The 20042-nt window shown below is 39.5% G+C and overlaps 1 protein-coding gene across 4 annotated transcripts in view; it reads right to left on the reverse strand.

The window, feature by feature from the left end:
- slc6a9 (solute carrier family 6 member 9) overlaps window positions 1-20042 on the reverse strand; it is a 79721-nt gene that overhangs the window by 12597 nt on the left and 47082 nt on the right. For all 4 annotated transcript variants that reach the window (XM_015052344.1, XM_015052343.1, XM_015052345.1 and 1 more), the window contains one exon: window positions 2551-2707. In XM_015052344.1, coding sequence (XP_014907830.1) covers window positions 2551-2707 — 157 coding nt within the window. The remainder of the gene's footprint in view (window positions 1-2550; window positions 2708-20042) is intronic.

Below are 20042 nucleotides of genomic sequence, written 5' to 3' on the forward strand. Positions count from 1 at the left end.
GCTTTACGGTAGAGTTCAAAGAACTTTATGCTGATTATGGATAGTCTGCCTCCTACTTGCTTCGCAGGATAGAGCAATGCTGACTTCAGAGAAAAATCCATAATGATTTGTAAGGCCACAGACCAACAATTACCACAGGAATCAATTTTCAATTGAGCCCAGAGAGGACTAATTGTAATGCAATATAATTTTAAGGTACTAAAAAAGTTACAGTTTCTGTTGTAAAACAACAAATCACATTTTTCACCCTAAGTGTCAGATTCTACGAGATCATCGCTGCTTACAACGCACAGATTGTGTGAAATATTTACCAAATACCGTAAACTAGCAAAAAAACAAGAAAAAAAAAAACATCACAGAAAGTGTCAATTATTTGTTAGGTATTTTTTGCAAATCTTAGCTCTAATCATGTCATTTGTAAAAACCGTCCATGTCAAATGCAAAATGATTTAGAAAATGACTGTAAACCAAAGCAAGATTTTCATTCTTACTCTTACAACCTATTACAAGTTTGTACGAACACATTTGTGCACATATGTAATAATTGTGTTTAATCAGATACATTTTTATTTTTATCAAAGTCCTTTTTTCGGACTAAAACTAATAAGGGAGGAATAATCCTCCAACTTTTGTTCTTAACAACTTTGCATAAACATTCACATCACTTGCTGATTTAAAAATACCAACCCAAATAGGATTCCTCCCCAGCACTGTGGCATCTGCAGATTTATGTTTGAACGTAGTCAAAAACTGGTGACTGTAGTTGGAAATATATTTGTCTTTGTAAATTTGCAATTGGATATTTGGGGGAGGAACTCATATTTAGATAGTGAAATGTGGAGTTAATAGCACATTTTAGTGGACTTAGAGCTACATGTCCGAATGTGACTGCTTGTCCACTTTATTAAGAATAAAATTCAATTTTGGTCTCAAGCACTATTCTTGACATTTATCTCCCTGGAAACATTGCTGAGATATGTTTGTGACAACAGATTCAACAGGATCCAAATTCAAAAACAGAATCCAAACAGGAACCAAAAAAAACAAAAAAAAAATTTCCCAACTTTATCCTATTAATTTCTTCAAGTTGATGAACCAGGTACGTGTTAATTACAAGTTGACTGGTTTTACTTTTGAAAAGAAATCAAACCTGTATCTTCTACTTAGCAGGAATACATAGCACTCCAAGTAAAGGAAAACAGAGCAAGTAAGCAAAGCTAAACCTCATCTGTGTTGAGAACATGTCATGAAGGGTCAGTAAATGTCCAGCTGAGGCCGTCCAGCCGTGCTCAAGCAGAAATTAGACGGCCAACCTTGAGAAGCATCTGTATGTGTGTTTTCGGGTGTAATTTGTCGTACCAGCTGATCCAGGACAAAGTTAGAAACCTCGTCACTACGGCTAAAGAGTCGGCCATCTTCTGCATGCTACACAACATCTACCGGCAGATGCAGAGCCAGGGCATGTGAACGTAGCTCTCTACCAGGATCCCACCTGTGCGTCAAATACACGACTGCTAAACAATCTAGGAGTGAAAGTTTGTGGCTGTAATTGTGATTAAATTCACTTTATACACTGGTTAGTTGACTTCTGGACTGGTTCTGCTGGATTTTGTTTACTGATATCAGGGTAAAGGAGCTACTTACACGTGTACACCACACTTTTCAGATTTCTTTTTTTTATGTTAAAATTAAAAAGAATACTAAACAGTGTTAATTCCACTTTAAAAACAAATGTGTGTGGGTCTAGCAAGAGAATCCAAACAAAAAATTAAATGTGAAGCTTGCTGGACTAATTTGGCATGTTTTGTAAAAGGAAAGAAAAAAAAAAGTGAATATTTTTTACAAGGTAATGCTTCTGTAACAGAATCGACACATTGGGCATGTTTGAAGTGCTGTGGTTAAATTGTAAAGGATGAAAATGGAGATTAAATGAAATTAGGAAATTTTAATTAATTGTCTTTCAATCTTCTATAACATATACTCCACAGTTTGGTCCTTATCCTCTTCTCTCTGCAACATTCCTGACAGATTACTGTCCAATAAAAGCCACTGGCACTGAAAAAATTCTTTTAAAAAATTATTTAAAACAAGGTATTTCTAAACTTTAAAGCAAAAATTTCTCTCTAAAAAAACCCAACAACAAAAAAGCTAGCTAACTAGCTAGCAATGGGTTTTTTTCAGCAGCTAGTTAGTGGTAAAAAAACAAACAAAAAAAAACTCTAACCAGCTAACAGAACAAAATGAAGATGTTTCTAATAATGTATTATGTGTGTGAAACTGCTTTTGTAATAAATGTCGTTTTTATGATGTGGACCCCAAGAAGGGTAGCCATTTTTACGGACTCGGCAGTGGCTAAACTTTTGCCTGACAGAAACGTCTCAAGAGAAAAAATAAACTACATATGATATACAAGATTAAATATTCATGCCACCACAAAATTTAAGACCTCTTATTAATCAAAGGGCAAATACAAATTTTAAATGAATTTCAGATATTTTAAGGCCTTTTTAAGGATGTGCGGGCACCCTCTGTAACGCCACTACAGCTTACCTCCTCCATTTCTGTAGCAGAGGTAGGGAAACCTCCAGACGTTGCCCAGACCCACTGCATAGCCCACACTTGTGAGGACAAACTCAATCTGGTTGCCCCAGTTCCCCCTCCGGGAGTTTTCATCCTTCTTCACGGGCTCCCCTGGAACGGCTCCATTCTGTAACAAAGAGAGAGGGAGAGGCACATAGGTGACTTCAGGCTGCAGCGAAAGCAAGTGGCTTTGTGGGATAAGTGTTGCTACAGTGAGTCCAGCAGTTTCATATTTCACATAAAAAAACAAAAAACAAAAAAAACCCTTATTGATCCCATAAATTGGCCTCAGCCTCACTTCTAACAGCTCCAAGACTTTGCTGGGCACATCTGAAGGAGTTATCTTTTTCTCTCAATTGTTCAGCTGAATGTGAAGTTCGGTTATTCAAGTGTCATGGTTATTATCAGACGTTTCTATCTCCTCTGCCCTGAAGTGGAGCATAAGGTGGGCTCGCTGGAGCAGAAAGGATGGGAAGTGAAATCAGTGCCTTTAGAAAAGCCTCCCAGCATCCACTTTGTGCCGCCCTGATTTCCAACTTCTCCTTTGCTCTCCTCCCTCCATCGCTCCATCTGCTGGCATCAGATGGCCGCTCTCCCGTGACCCCTACGCCCCGCACCCTCAGCTGTGAGTCTTGTCGGTCCCGCTTGTGTCTGCGAGCTGCTCACATGACGGCGCTTGTGCCGCTGCTGCATGACAGATAAATACTGCAAACTCCGATCGCCGAGGTAGAGCTCGAGGTGTCGCGCACGGACTGGAAGTAATCCGACATTGACTGACTGAGTTCTGCCGATTCCGTTGAGCAAAAAGCTGCGGCGAAACGGCAAAAAAGGTGAAATTGTCCAAACGAGGGGCCGCAGTGCATGAGCGAAAATGTTTGACTTTAGTGCTTTAGATGGGGAAGAGCTGAAAACGTGTTTAAATATCTCTGCTTCCTCCTCCCAGGTCATTTTTAAACACTAATTTCAGCTTTTCAGTTTCATGGTGTTCAGGCTCGACGACGCGTCAAAGAAAAACAATGTGAGCGCCGAGCCGTTGTCAGGCTGCAGCTGCAATGCGGAGGTGTCGGTGTTGTCAAGGTATCATATCGCTGAGTAAAAATAACCCACTATAATGGTACTTATGCATATATTCATAAAATCACCAGGTAGGTGTTTTCTCTGGCTGTATGGAGAATAATTTACTTGTGACTGTGCACTGCCAATCAGCTGGCAGAAATCAGTCCTGATTCCTAAAACAGAGACAGTGTAAGACTTATCTGTAACTGAATAATTTAGTAAAACAGTAGCAGTGGTGTTAGAAGATTAACAAAACACTTTTTGCTTCTGCACAGCAAGTACTTGACAACTACATTTACGTTTATTCTGCATTTCTGCTCATGTCTCTGTCTTATTAAAAAAAACATTAAAAGTTAACTATAATAATCAGTATGCTGTATCAGTTAGGATATGTTGTCTTTCTTTGCTAAGATCAGATTGTTTCACATTTTCTGTGAAAACACAGAGATACCTTGAATGCTCGCACATAACTCAGAAGTAGTACATTTTCGCTGTTAATAAAGACCTTTTCCCAACAAACACAGCCCCTATAGAGACATCATGTTCATGAGCATGAATTTTTTTTTTTTGCCAAATAGCAACAACCACATAAACAGCTGCCATATTTTCTGGAAAAACCCCCCAAAAAAACCCTCTTGTCTGTGAGTCCAGCTGTTTGAAGGGAAAACAAACACAATTTCTCCGGCTTCCTTGACCTCTGTTTCCACAGGTCTCCGTAATGCAGGTGCGACAGACAGAAAAGATCAGCAAAACAAGCTCTGTCGCTCGGGGGGAGCCTCCGAGTGAGCCGGCGGCTGCAGCGGTGCGTGGGTGGAGACCACCAGCAGCGACGCTGGCGTCGCAGCGGGTGGCGCATTACAACATCTCCGACCCGGAGTTGACTTTGGAAGAGCAAGAAGCGGCGGAGCACACGTGTGCAGCTGTGCGCGCGCTCCCGCAGACATGTCGGCAGTACTGCTTGTGCCGGCCGCGAGCGACCCAGGTGTGGGCGTGCACGGAAAACACACACAGATGCGCAAACACGCGGCGTGGCAGGTTGCACTCGACTCTGCGACAAGACAAACAAGAGCTGGAGACGAAACTCCGGGAATAGCAATGACCCTTCGATCTCTGGTGTTCATTCAACTTGATGTGCCCAAGACAGGCACACACACACACACACACACACACACGCACGCCCACACACAGTGTGTGTGTAGAATCTGAAACGAGTAGCACAGGGACAGAACAGAAAGAAAATGTTGAGTATAGGTGTGCATTTTGTGCTACACAGTGACATTTCAGCTTATAAATTCTGAAACAAACACATCTTTTACTTACACTTTCATGGCTACATGAAAGTCATAAAAATGCTTTCAAGAAGATTATGAAACATTTCTTCTTAAATGTTTCATGTCATCAAACTAATACTATTAACAGACAAAGGAAAGCTGAGTAAAAACTTAAAATTTCAAACAAGAATGTCCTTCAATCCAAACCGATCAGTTGTGCTGAATATTACATAAATTTCATCTGGTGACTGCAGTGTCGTTTCTCCAAACAGCCATGATGTCATATGTGAAACATTTTGCTTCATAACATGTACACAAGTTATATATTAGAAACATCAGAAACGCGCATCTTCACTGGCGCACTCTTTGGAAAACTGAGACACCGTTTGGCCGGAAGATGAAATGTGAAACTTGAAACCTGACCGTACAAATATACATGCTAGAACCTTCGTCAAGTTAGATTTGAATGATTGCTGTAGGATCATTCAAATGTGCAAATCATCATCTGTTGTTGGTCTCTGGTCTGACTGTAATGCATGTCTTCCCATCTCCAGCAATGCATAGAGCTGTGTAATGCACAGCCATGTTTTTTTTTTTATCAGTTACTGCCTGTTTAAATGTGGAGGTCCTGCGATACTGCAACACAGCTAAATCAAGATATCTAAATCTTTTTTTACCCCTTTACAATGGCGTTCCTGCGCTCAGATGTCTACACAAAAGTGATGGTGAAGGAAAGTTAGCTGCAACAAAGAGCTGCTGAAACACTGGACAGTTCTACAATGTTCAAGACAACTATTTTTTTTTCTGCAGGTTTTGTCTGCTTATGATGAAATTGAACTTTTAGCTGTAAAAATCTGCTTACAAGCCAACATTATCACAAAATGATGTCAAAGCAAAGAGCAGGCATGCTAACGTTAGCACTGTGCTAAAACGACGGCTTCACCTGAAAACAAGATGTGAGTTTAGTAAGACATTAAATGAATTCTTTGTAAGTTTGAAAATAGATGGCAAAGCGTTCAGTGATGCTTTATAAAATGTTATCTTAGATATTATGCCCAAGTTAAGTTAGAGTAGCCTAATCAGGGACAAGCAGAAATTCCTCTTGGGACAAAGCAGCCGCATCTTTAAAGAGAAATGCGTTCAGAACACAAGTGCATTATTTTGCTGAACCTTTGAGTTTGTCTGAAAACAGGTGGGCGAATCTGGTAAACTGAAGTCACGATGGACTTTACTGAAATATCGAACTGGGACTCTACTTTAGCAAATGCCTCTTGATTAATGACTGAGATTTGAACCTGGGGAGACATAATCCTGACTTGGACCTTCTTATTAACAAATAAATGTATTTAAGACAATACAATTATGTTGGGTCTGACACAAAAAAAAGAGGAGAAAAGAAAATATTCATAAGATTGTTTTTGAAACAGGTGGCTTTAAGTTGTGCGGCTGGTAAACCCTGAAAAGCCTTTAAATATGTCTGACTCATTCTCCGGCGATAAAGAGCCAACGACTCTCATTTTTACTTAACTGCTATGAAATGAAAAGCGGCACATGTTGAACAGGGATCTCATTAAGACGGACCCAAGGTGATGACTAACTCTGAGCTACGGCAACTAGCTGAACCCTGAGGGTGACATCGGTATCTGACCACGGAGCGTCTCTGTGCCCAGGTGTTGCTAGCCCGCGGCGTTAGCTCCCTGGACCTCCTTGTCAGACATGCAGACGCTCTACTTCCCTCCGTCCATCCACTCCTCTATCACATGGTTCTCCAGGACCATCTGGGCTTTATGTAACCATCAGTCCTCCGCTCTTCTGTCCTTCATTTTAGTCCGTAGCTTTCACCAGATTTCTTTTAAATAACCGCTCTGACCTTGCTCAAACCCATGTCACTTTTGGACATTTCTGCCGTCGTATTAGAGCGTAACAGATAAAACCTAAGAGCAGCTAACAAGACAAACTTCATGAATAACCAGCAGAATTTTTTTTTTTTGACAGATTTCTGCTTTATTATCATCTGCGGTCCCTCGCTAAGTAATAAAAACATTAACTATTAAACATTTTTGTCATGCCGGAGCTATGAACATGAAAGTTTTAATAAGGATTTTTTTTTTTATCTGCAATGTCGTGAAATGAAAAGGTTTTCAAGATACAGATGAAAAAAATGTTGCTTTTTGCAGGACATCTTTACTTTGTAATTACAGCTGCACATCTTTTGTGGTATTTCCACGATTTCTTCTTTTAGAGGGTAATCATTTTTAAGTAATAAAATAAACATCAAGTCTTATCATAGAGTTTCAATCAGATTTAAGCTTAGACTTTAACTGGGATATTCTAACAAACTTTCTTGCCCCTACTCACAAATTGCATAAATATTAAAGGGGTGTTAATAGTTTTACAAAGCTCTGTAAGACCAGCACCTACTAGACAAATCCTGAAAGTGATGTTACAAACATGTACTGGTGTTCAAAGAAGTGATTCGTCCCCCTCATAAACTGATGAACATCACCTAAGATTCGCTCAACTGGTTTCCGACTGCTAAAATTAGACTCGAGCTAAACAGATTGTTATTAAATATTCTGCGAGGGCATTCACACACAGCTTTGAGATCAGCACTCTGCCAAAAAGTCCTGTTACGAACTGTTCCCTCCGCTGAGCTGATCTGGTAAAGAATGCCGCCTCAGAGCCTCGGATGGAAACGCCAGCAAAGCTGCTGATCGGCTCTGTGCACCCGTGCGCCGGGTGTGACATAAGTTGGGATCACAGCAGTTTATCCGGAAGCACGCCATTTTCCAAATATCTGCAGTTGTAATGCAAATTCTTCCTTCCAGGTAGATTAGGTGCTTATTGCACACTCTTAAAGATCACTGTTAACGTTCGGATAGCTTGCGTTCCACCAGCCGCTCCAGTGCTTTTAACTCGGCTTCTGAAACGTTCAGCTGGTTGACGGAATATCACGTAAGGATGCAGTGATTGAGTTAGACGTTTTTAGCTGCTCTTTTGTCATTCTTTTTCTCTTTCAACAAGCAAAATTCAATCCACTGTTTGAAAAAAAAAGTGTTAAGAAGTGTTTAAATCTCAGGTAATTTCTCATGTTTTTGTCTCTTCAAACTAAATTCTCACTAGTGTCATGGCAGCATTCGCTAAATACAAAGCTAAAGCTCCGTTGGTTGCAGAAGCAAAGTTTAGTGCTCGTTCATTTTCAGTTTCTTCCCTCATTCGCTGCAGAAACATTGAAGCTCATGATGGATGTCTATTGTAGTGTTATCAGTGTTAGTCTCTTCAGTCTTCAGCTGTCCTCAATCTGTTTCCCAGGGTTTTTGGATATTTGATTTAGATCACGTACTACTGACATTTAAATCTTCAGTCTGGAGTAATTGTGAGCAGTCTGGGTAAAGGTCAATCACAAATTGAATTCACTCCAGTTTATTTATGAAGCACTAAAATTCTGACAAAAGTCATCTCAAGGCATTTTTACTCTCTACCCAGTGCATTAAGTGCTGGTACTCTCCTAATCTCATACCAATACAGGACACAAACGTGTAATAATTTTTACACAGATCTGTCTATGGACCAATAGATCAGTAATTTTTTGTAGAAACATGACAAAGAACAGAGGCAGTTCTAAATCAAACCCACAAGACAAATTTAAAGCATTATGGTGCCACTCATGTCACCGTTTAGCCTCATGATGCTTTCACGGTTGTGTCTCAGTTCTTGGATGTTTGGGTTTTTGGTTTGATTGTTTTCTGTGGGTAATTTTTGCTTTATAGTTTTGGCCACATTAACAACAAACATGTTTTCATAGTTTGTTGTTGTTCCCTTTACTGAACATCTATTCCTTCCCATCTTATCCTACCATGACCTGCAGCGTTTTTGCCTCAGATCATGTCTTGCCACATTTCTGTGCAGCCTCTTGTATCGATTATTGTTCAAGAGGTCTTGCCATATAAATTCATCTCTTCGTATTTTCTTTCTTAGCTTTTCATTGCATTTTGTTCTTCGTGCATTTCTATCTACTTTCTTTAGATCGGTAATAACCTTTCTTCTTCGTTTCCTCTTCTGTTATTAGTCTGCCTCCTCTTTCTGATTGCGGGGTCAGCTTTAATTAGATGCACTCCAGTGAACAGTCCACAGAGCACTACTGCAGCTGTAATGTATCTGAGTTTCTAAAATACTTTTTTTAAAGAAAAAACTCAGATTTTCTTTTCTATTCAGTAAAGAAATACTTTAATAAGTTGTTTTGTACAGTTTATACACATTTCTCAAACAAGCAAAAAAAAAAAAAGCACTACAGTTGCCATTTTTCAAGATTTAAATCTAACAAACTAAAAAAAACATCTCAAAACAGTCGACAAGAACCCCAGAGGGCGGTTTTAGAGAGACCAGCACACACTTTGGACACTTTAGTTCCCAGTCAGCTGAAGCCAACTCTAAAGTCCATTAAAAGTGCCAACGTTGCATTAAATTGTCATTATACAAAGTCATGCAGTTAGCACTTTTAATGGACTTTTAATGCAACTTTTAGAGCAACTTTGCATTAAAGTGTCATTATTTACCAAATGACACTTCATGACAACTGTCATAAACATTCATAAAGACTCGTTCATGTTCATGACAGGTGTTATGTCACGTTTATGACAGTCTGATGTCAGTCTTATGCACCCCCCTTCAAATAAAGTGTTACCAAAAAATCACATGCACCTCACAACACTGTTGGTTCAGACAATATTAAAACACAGCGTTCTTGTTTGCGCTTCTTTTTCCTGTTTGACTGATTCTTCTAATACTTCCGCCTTCAGTCCGACTCATTAGTCCTATCTTCTTCTACAATTGCAAAGAGGAAGCAGTCAGTAACGCCCAGAGCTCTCTGCACAGGCCTGATAATCTCTGCAACAGAAAAGTGATTTGCAACTGCACCCTGTGCGAGTCATTTGCTGTCCGAAAGAATTTTATTTAGTGGTTCCCACTGTGGAGCGATGACATTTTACCGACTGCTCGCAGTCTTCTTTTTTTCTTTTTCTCGCCCTCTCCCTCTCAGAGGAAGCTGCGGTTGTTGCAGTGAAGGTTCACACTGCTGGTTTCAGGCAAACAAATGTAGGTTTGTGTTGGTGGTAGAGTCCGGATTTTCTGCCACGTTTTTAGTTCTCCAGATTTTAGATCACCTGCTAGTGCCAGTTTTGTCCAAATCTAATTTTTAAAACCAGTCAGTGGAGAAGCAAGCTTTAGTCTTCTTCACTCGGTAACAGCATTCGCACTAAAAAGCTGACGTGCTTAAACATTGTGCGCTAGCGTCACTGTTCAGAAACACATTTTAATTTTAAGGTTAGAAATACAATTTTACGGTACATCTACAGATATTTTGGTAGATTCTAAGTCTTGACTCAGTTACATTTATCTCAACATTGCAAAAACACCAAATCACCAAGTAATTTTACTCTTTGTTTACTACACTTGAAATAAGACAAAACTGACTTACAAGTGTCTTTTCAGCGAGATATAGAAGCTTGTTTTAAGTCGATACTTCCTTAATATTGGTGAGAAAGGGCTTGTTCCATTGGCAGATAAATTTACTTCTAACAAGAAAATTTCCCCGTGTTATAAGTGAAATAATCTGCAAATGGAACTTGTACTTTTCAGTCAATATCAAGGAATTATTTACCTGAAACGAGCTTCTATATTTTGCTAATAAGTTACTTTCAAGTGAATTGTGTCTTAATTCAAGTTTACTAAGATATTTGCACTAGCAGTGAGACAAAAATACTTGGTAAAATTGTGTGTTTTTGCAGCGAAAACAATTTCTACTTTCTTTTGGAAGTCTACACATTCACTGGAGGTGTAACAAATGTTCAGCAAATAAAAATGCACGATCACTGAAAAGTCAAATCGTAGTTCTGTTCAGGAATGTAATCAGCTTTTCTCCAGGTGAATAAAATAGACTTTAGTAATACCCAAACCATCATATTTTCTTATCAACGTGAGAAAATTGTCTTGTGGAAATGTTTTTGTTTTTATTGCTTGTTGCCGCAGATATTTTTGTCGTCGGCCCCTGACTGCACAGCTGTGGCCTGTGAACTCAGGACATTCTCTCAGCACAGACTTACAGCCTACAGTGTGTTGTTCACCCTCAAGCTCATTTCATTGTTTTGGGAAATTTAAACCAGGGACAAATTTTACGTAATGACGGGACAGACCTACAGGAAATTCGGCTGTAACTCTGACCCATCCTTATTACCCAGTATCAGACTGTTTTTTTAATTAAGACGTTATTGAAAACAAACATCCATCAGGCTTAGCTCACCGGATTCAAATTCTAAATATGTAGATTAAATTAAAAAAATTCTGCTAAAAAAATCCATTACAGCTTTTGGTCATAGTCCAGGATGCTTATAAAAGCTTAAGCAAAGTTTCATGAGTCTTTTTGAAGGCAATTCTAATTCTTTCCACGCTCAAATTTCTTTATATTTCTCTCGTGGATGAATGAACTTATGACAGGAAGGATTCATAAAACTTTTAAAGAGTTTTATCTTAAAACGTAACGGTGTTAATCGTCACTTTTCTGGTTAGAAAATTGTTTTTTTCTCAAATTATGTAGGAACCCTGCTTTTGGGATGTTAGAAACCCAACCTTGTATAAGAATACATCTCATTTCTAATGTATAATGTGAGTTAAGAATCCTCCATATCTATTCTAGAGAAGTATCTGGGGTTATGTAGCATGTGTGCTACCTGTTTCTGTGAAAGAGGTGCTGGCTGGTTCACAGCTGTCATTTGTAAAGGCAAAGCTTACACCATCTTTAACTCTGGGACAAAATTACACAAGAGTTGTGAGCACTAAGAAGTCAGAAGCTGCTCAGGCAAACTGTCAGCTTGAAAGAGAGACGGGGGGATGTGGAAAGGATGTGAAGAAACTACGTCGACATCTGCTTGACATTGAACGCAGAAAGGTCAAACAATGAAAACGTGCAGCAATATTTGGGTGTGCCTTCAGAAGAATAGCTTGCACTGAAAACCTAAAATGACTTGTGGTTTCCATTGTTATGTTGCTTTTATTTTATTTTCTGTTTGAATGATTTGTAGCATTTGCATACTTCATGCAATGACAGTGAAGGTTGTATAGTGTCTTCAAAAAATACTGACAGAGATGCAGCAATCTGACTTTTTGTGCCCAACTTTTGATATGTGGCGTATGTGCAGCTTTGACCAGGTGTTACAGCTGAATGATCTAAACTAAACTGTCAGTCAAATGTACATTTCTTTGCTTTCTCTTGCCATAAAACAATCTGAAAGCAATGATATCGGCAGTGGATTTGCATTTATGCTAGCAGAAAGCATGGTTTGCGTTAAGGAAAGTGCAGATTTGCACTTTAACTCAAAAACTAAAAATGCTCTCAACATTCAGCCTTCATAGTGTCTGCTCTCTCTCTTACTCTCTCTCACAACATGAATGAACCATGGAAATAACTCAGCTTTAAAATCTGATTTTTCAGTCTCAACACCTTCTCTCCATGAATATGTTTTGCAGGTCTGATAATTCCTAGCATTAATCAGGGTCAGTGAAAAATCCAGCAGCTTATGCCCATTTCACCCATCAATCCATCCATTCACTGTTTTCCGCTTATCCAAGATAAGGTCAATTAGTGAAGCGTGCCGTTGCTAGTCCTTCCCATAAAGTTGTGCTTACACCTCAACAGCGCAGATGTAAATGTTGCAGACATTAAATGTGAAGCTCTTCTCATTACTGTCTTGTGTGAATCTCTCTTCCTGCTCTTTGGTAAAGCCCAGCCGGTCCAAAAGAGCTGAAAAGATTCCAGTGAAACAGGCAAAACAACATGTTGCCATTTAGTCCAGGATTCCCAGCCAATGGTCACCCTTCCACTTATTCCAAATGGCACACGTAATCTCCCCTGCTGCACCTATGCAGAGTTTAGTAAACACGTCTGTCTCTGCCGACTGAACCCTCTTGGCTATTGTGGCACAAAAAGCCCACCGGATCCCCCCCGAAACCAGGCAGCTCAAAGCGTCTTTTATCGGTGGGCTGCGAGGTGTGAGTAATGGGCCTAAAGACAGTGTAGACCGTAGCTTCTCAACCTGCTACCGCTGGGGCCACATACCAAAGGATCCCATTGGGCAGGGATTGAATAAATCCCCCTCCATGGCTGATTAATTGAGTCCAATAGCTTGGGTGTCAGGAGCAAGATGAGAGGGATTCTGATGCTTGTTAGATAAAAGGTGGGAAAAAGTGAATGGTTGCTCAGCCAAAGGTCACTTACACGACGCATCTCTTCTATGTAAGTCATTTCCAGCTGATGGTCATAAAAAGCGTCTTGCAATGTTGTCATATTTAAATCTAGCATAACTTCTAAGTACAGGTATATTTTCATTTCACTTTTCCAAGGCATCAGGGCTTAATCTTTGTATCAAAACGAGGAGAAGCGTCAGGGTGGGATTATGAACGACAGCACCAGTTTAAATTATATCTTCTTTCCAAATACCTGTGCAATCTAACACCGATCTGTTTCGTGGCTGAATTTTAATTCAGACAGTTAAAAAATGTTTTGACTGGAAGTGACTGAAATAATTTTCAGTCGAATGGCCCAAACTGATGACTGGTCAGTTGGAAACCCGAAAATCAAATGTTTTTCCCTGATTAGTTAATTAACAATGCACCATCACAGTAACAACAATCTGCAGTGTGAAAGTCGTTACTGAGAGAAGAGTGTTTAGGAGCGATAGAAATCAGATTAAATCTGTAGCAGCAAGACAAAGCTTTAGTAAAAAGTGGGGATTGGATATGAGCTGCAAAATTATATTTAGTTATGAACAAACAGACAAAAACAATTGTGATATTGAAATATCTAAATCCAGGTTATTTTATGCTTAATGAAACACAAAGACTAAACCAGCTGTTAGGAAACTCTTTAACGAGAAACAAAAACATTTATATGGACCCAAAACTTTGTTTAATACAGCAGAGCTCTCAATATCAGAGGCACTCTACTATCGTATTAAGATTTGGTTTTTACATGCAGACAATGGTGGAATCTTTTTAAACTCAGTATTTTGTAATAAGGAATAAACTAAAGCTAAGAACAAATTCACATTAGCATTAATAAAACCAGATTTCAAAATCAGCTATCCAATGTTCACAGTACGAGATAAGATGTAATCTAAATGTGAAGCAGATCAATTAAAAACCATAATCCATGCAGATTAAACATCATAATTAGTCTCCCTGCATCAAAAGAAAGATATGAATTCTAAAGCTTTCATCTTGCAGTGCAAGAAAAAACTATTATTAATGACCAATGCATGGATCAGTTTCTCAAGACCTTGAAGCATTTTTGTACCATGAGAATCTTTGTCTACCTATATATAACCAAAAGTTATTTCTTACCAAATTTTCTTTTTAAAAAAAAATTTGTCCCATGAATTTTTAGTAACCATGACTGCCTGCAGAGACCAAAACTTTTTGCTCCGTTTCTCTTTTTCTACAAGTGTGGGACGACGGCAGTTGTCAGGGCTTTGTGAAGCTTCAGAAATAGGATGTTCTCGGATTAAACAATGGCATTACATGAGCCTCAGCAGAAGAGATTTGGAGACCTGCAGCGGCTGACTGAAACAGTGACAGACACTGAGAGCTTCAGAGAAGATGTCACAGAAAGAGAGCTGGCAATGGAGGGGCCAAAGGTTGGGGGGTAGGGTTAGGGTTAGGCCTGATTTTGTGCGGTTTATCGGGAGCTGCTACATCTCTCTCTCTCTCTGTTTTGTATTCTCTCAGTTTTGCTTAACAAGTTCATTTGTGCGTAGGCCTTCATCGGGGAATGGCAAGTCAAGTGATGCGCGAGACTGGCCCGCGGAGATGTTGGCCCTCGCAAGCTGTTCACCTGCACCCCTCCACTCGCAAACACACACAGAGCCACAGACATAAGCAGCATGTTTATGTTAGGGCAAGAGCACTAGATACGGCATCCAGAACTGCCAAAAGCCGGAGCGAATGGTGTGCGGGTTGTCTTCAAGCTGTAGTGTTTCCACAACATCGGCTGTAGAGTCAGAACTGAAGGAGGCTCACAGACTTGTTTTGTTGATCGTAGCGCTGACATGCGTAGCTGATTGAAGCGTCGGTTCGAGGGCGCATAAGTATCGCGCAATGACTACCGACTGCTTTAGAGCTCATCGTGGAAGCTTCTGGTTTCTCCTAAAGCGTGGTGACTTTCTGCGTTTATTCCTGCATTTTTAAAGCTCTAGTCTTTGTCGCAAAAAATTACGGAAAAGGTCTTTTTCTCTTAAGAATGGCCAGTCTCTTTTAGGTTGCAACAAATGGCTTTTACCACCTGGCTTTGAGTCAGACAAAATCCAAACGAGGATGTAGCGTTGCAGTACTATAAGAAAACGACCATGAGCTAGATGACAAAAAAAAAAAAAAAACAGACTTATATCATTCATTTCCCCCCTAAATATACCTGGTTGTTATTAAATCACAGATCATTTCATCAAATCTTTTCATCTGCATTGGAAAAAACAAAAAAAAATCTTACCAAGTATTTTTAGCCTCGTTTCTAGTGCAAAGCACATATCAGTACATTTGAAATAAGACAAAACAAACTTAAAAGTAACTTTTTAGCAAGATGTAGAGGCTTGTTTTGAGTAAATAATTCATACGTGTTCAATTGGCCGATTATTTCGCTTTATAACAAGACATTTCTCCCATGTTATAAGTTCATTTATCTGCCACTGGAACAAGTACTTTTCATCAATATTAAGGAATTGCTTACTTAAAACAAGCGTCTATGTCTTATTGAAAAGTTCTTTTCAAGTGAGTTTGTTTTATTTCAAGTGTATTAAAATATTTGTACTAGAAACTAGACCAAAATTACTTGGTAAGATTTTGTGTTTCTGCAGTGTGGAGTTGATAAAAAATCAATAAATAAGAATTTTGGCATGTTTCTGTAAAGTTTCTTCTAATATATCATACAAATAAAGCTGCTGCAACAAGAAAGGAAATCATCATGAGAGCACTAAGATGAACAGGAAGGATCTGACTCTACAATTTGACCACCAAAGCACCACAGATCGCTTAAAGAGAGGAGCTACAGTTCCTTGTGAAGGTGTTTTATTTATCGAGATGTCGTTGTATAGCTCGACGCAAAATAGCAAACAAGAAGGAAAATTATAAACCTTTATTTTACAAAGAGCAGCTGTAGGTGTTTCACTCCATAGATGTGGACTTGTTCACTTAATGTGATAAGTTGATGTGATATTGTGGACATATAAGGACCAAGGAGTAAAGCATGGAGGACACGGGCGTTTAAGTCAAAATGTGGATTTTTCATTTACCCCCAAAAATATGAAAACACGATTAACGAAGCTAACATTTAATCAGGCGACCCAACTCCATAAATGAGACTCAAAAATCAGAACCAACCAAACCTCAAACAAACAAAAGACAAACTGACCTGCAGAAATGGTGCATAGGGGAACTTAAATGCTGGTTTAGCTAAACCATGGACACACAAGGTGTAAGACAAAATGGCTGCCAAATATCAACTAATACAAACGTGGTACAGCCCAATGAGGCTGTCAGCAGGAATCTCAACCTGTAGACATTTAGACACACTCTGTACCTACCAGGACAAAGAAGGCAAGCAACTCAAACTCAAAGAAAAAGCTTTTAATATGACATGAAACTGAAAAAGCTGGCTTGAAGGTGCTTTGGTAAGATGTAATTAAAATGTCACTTTTTGAAAGAAAAGAAAACTTACATTGTACATCACTAAAAAAACACAGTATCCCCACTGTGAGGTATGGCGGTGGCTGCATCATGCTGATTTTGTTTAAGTCAGAAATCCAGGCACATTTTTCCTTCCACTTCAAAATTACATGCTACTTTCTGTTGGTTTGTGATCTTATCGAATGTTTGAAGTTGGAAACATGTAAAAAAAACTTCACATTGTGTAAATGCTGCTAGTTGGACTGTTTTACTTTAGGAAGACGTATTATGGCGAATCTAGAAGAAAAAAACAGCAAACCTAACCATAACTTTTAGATCCAAGATTAAACAATTATTCCAAAAAAGAAGAAGAAGAAAAAAAAAGAAATCCAGGCAAAAATAATTTCAGTTGTTTTTACCAACTCGACTTATTTGAATTTCTACAGGAAAACAGCGAAACAGAGTTAATCAAAGTGATCTTTCCCTGCAGCTGGCATCCTGGCTAATTAATTTACAGCATTGTACCATCCCGCTTGTTAGCTCTCCTCCCAGCACTCTCCACTGGAGCCAGTGTTAACAAACATCCTCTCTATGGAGCCGCCGCTAATCCCTCATACTGCAAAGCAAGTGTGCTGCTTCACCGAGAACACACACATCCACACGCACACCACTCATGCAGACTCAACAAGCATTATCAGCCCTAACCCCCTCTGCATTTCCTTGCTAACACGGTGAACATGCTGCCTCGCCGAGCCTTGTCATCAGCTCCTTTTCTCCCCTGGTGTTTGCCTGCTGCAAATCCATGACAAAGCTGATGAATAAGCCTCATCAGCCTTTTCTCCTCACCCAGTTTCAGAGTTCTGCCTAAACTTCTTCCCCCCCGCACCCAGTTTCAAAAACTTGCAGCGCAACGAAATGTAAATGCGGTGCATCCAGATCAGGGCAGCTGAGGAGGAGAGTCGGTCGTGACGTCGACGTAATTGGGATCGATTTATTGAAGCTTTGCTCTGTGGAGACCTGCAGAGTTCATTAAACACTAGGCTTCCAAACAGCCACCACATTAAATGCTAATGAGAGTTGGTTCTTAGCTTTGGTTTATTGCAAAAATGCTGAGTTTAAACCTTGGTCTGCATGTGAAAATGAATACGATAGTAAAATGCCTGATTGCACTGCAAATGGCATCATACAAAGTGGCATTATTTTTTTAATTTTACAACAATTTAATATTCATTTATCGCATTCCCCCCCCCTCCATCAAGTTTTAAATAGCATACATTTTACATAAACATTCACCCACTGTAGAAGTATCTCTCCATATTAAAGATGGAATATGTAACTTTTATAAACTTTTGTTTCTTTTTAGATGTTTCTTAAAACTGTGTTGCGACAGTATAATATGAGGCAGTTTTGAAAGTATCAAGCCCCTCCGCCTCCCATAGTCCTTTACTGTAGCTCTAATAGGGAATGTTAGATTAGCATTTTCTAAAGAGAACCGGTGTACATGCTGCAGGAGGGGTCCTGTAGCAAAACTGCTAAACAACATGATGCTCCCTTGTACTTCCCAGGCATATCTTTTTACGCTTTCCTCCAAATGTTTGGCCATAATGATCACTATGGCCAAACATTTGGAGAAAAACTGTATTGTTGGTTTTGGAGCTGTGGTTTGTTCCTCAATAAGTAGCCCGGTAGTCCATTTCTGTGCAGGTCTTGTTTCCATGGAGATACTGACTTTCTCTTACCAGATAATCTTTTATTACCTTCTGAGGGTCTTCTGCTTTAGGTTTGTGATCAACATTTTTGCAGCAAAGCATCTTCACTTACAACACTCTTACCTGAGTAAGACGGCTGAGCGTTTCGCTGGTGTATACTTGATACTTTTTACAACAGATGAACTTGGTATGTTGGAAATTGTACCTAAGGACGGGCCGTACTTTTGCGATTCTCTTTGATTGTGTTTTAGCCCAGAAACATACCGATAGCTGTGCCTCCAATTAACTCATATGTTTTAAATTTACCTATTAGATTAGATTCTTAACTAGTAAAGAAGCATCATCATCTGGATTTTCTCAACTGGACGTCTTAGTGGATGTAAACTTCTGACTTTGAGGAAACAAACAAAAGATCATCAGAATACTCTGTCATTATTCTGGCAATTAGCCAAAAAAAAAAAAATAATTAATCCTAACTGACCTGAAACAGGTCACGTTTTCACGGTTATGTGCAACCGTGGCAACGTGGTATTGCTTTCAAAACTGGGAGCAACTGGTTAGCATCTCAAATAATATCTGAATCACATGGAGGCAGAGAAGGACCAGAGCAGAAAGAGGGGAGAAGTTCAAACCACCTTCTCTTTCAATCATTTTATGGGCCAGTACCAGATCCAATATCTCTCTGCTCGACTTTTCAACTAGACAGCCAGAGATTTGCAAATGAGCAAGAGGTAGTTGCTCATTTGCTTGCTAACAAACTGATGATGTCATCCAGGACTCGTCTCTGCTGCCTGGAAATTGAGCCATTAGCTTGTCGAGATACAAAACCGAGATACAGCAACAGACTTTGGTCAGAAACCTCTTCAGATTTGCTGCAATACTGACTGCTACCAGAAATCAGGACTTAGAAGGAATCACACAGATGCAGGACAAAACTATAAATATCTGTTTTAAACCAGAGTGGGTGTAATTAGCGACAACGACCTTCCCCACCAATTTCCCACAGTGGAAGTCTCGTAATGTTGGGCATCATGAGCCTGAGGTGGCGCGATGCCATTCTCACAGAGCGAGACAGAAGTGAACTCTCCACAATGGCCTCGTTAGTTCTGGTTTGTAATAAAGAGTTCCAGGAATCAGCATAAAAGTGCGGGCACAACAGCGTGGTACAGTCAAAGGTCTCGGGCTCCTTCGGCAGTAAAGTTACCTGGTTACAAAATGCCTTCGCTTGAGGCAAAGGCTTTTTCAGGAGGTAAACGTGGAGGAAATACATTTTTACCTTTGACCTCTTTGCTCTTGTCTGTGTTTTTAATTCTAAACAAACCTGTTGATTATCATAGGCAGTTTAGTCTGGTTAGTGTAAAACATATACAGCGGCGCTGCTGACGTGTACAAAAAGCCTCAATATAAATTGTTGCTAATTGTTGCTATGGAGACTTGGCAACCGCACAATCCCACTCTTTGCTGCAGTTCTCTTAGCAGTAAACTTACCATCGTTCTCAATGCGCGTGACGGGAAAATTACCTTCTCTGTCCCGGCTCCAGTTGCTTTAAACGTTTTAATTATTGCTCTGACTTTATATTATTATAAGGACAAGTTCAGATCAGTAGCTATTTCTGCTTAATCCATGTTGAAATGTGCCGACAAGAAATTGGCTTCTGCGTATTTATAACCAAGAGAAGCAGTAAGTAAAAACCTGGATACCTTAATTAATACAAAAATA

Source organism: Poecilia latipinna, unplaced genomic scaffold (genome assembly GCF_001443285.1).
Source record: "Poecilia latipinna isolate Pla-1442-1.1 unplaced genomic scaffold, P_latipinna-1.0 Scaffold1104, whole genome shotgun sequence".
Lineage (NCBI taxonomy): Eukaryota > Metazoa > Chordata > Actinopteri > Cyprinodontiformes > Poeciliidae > Poecilia > Poecilia latipinna.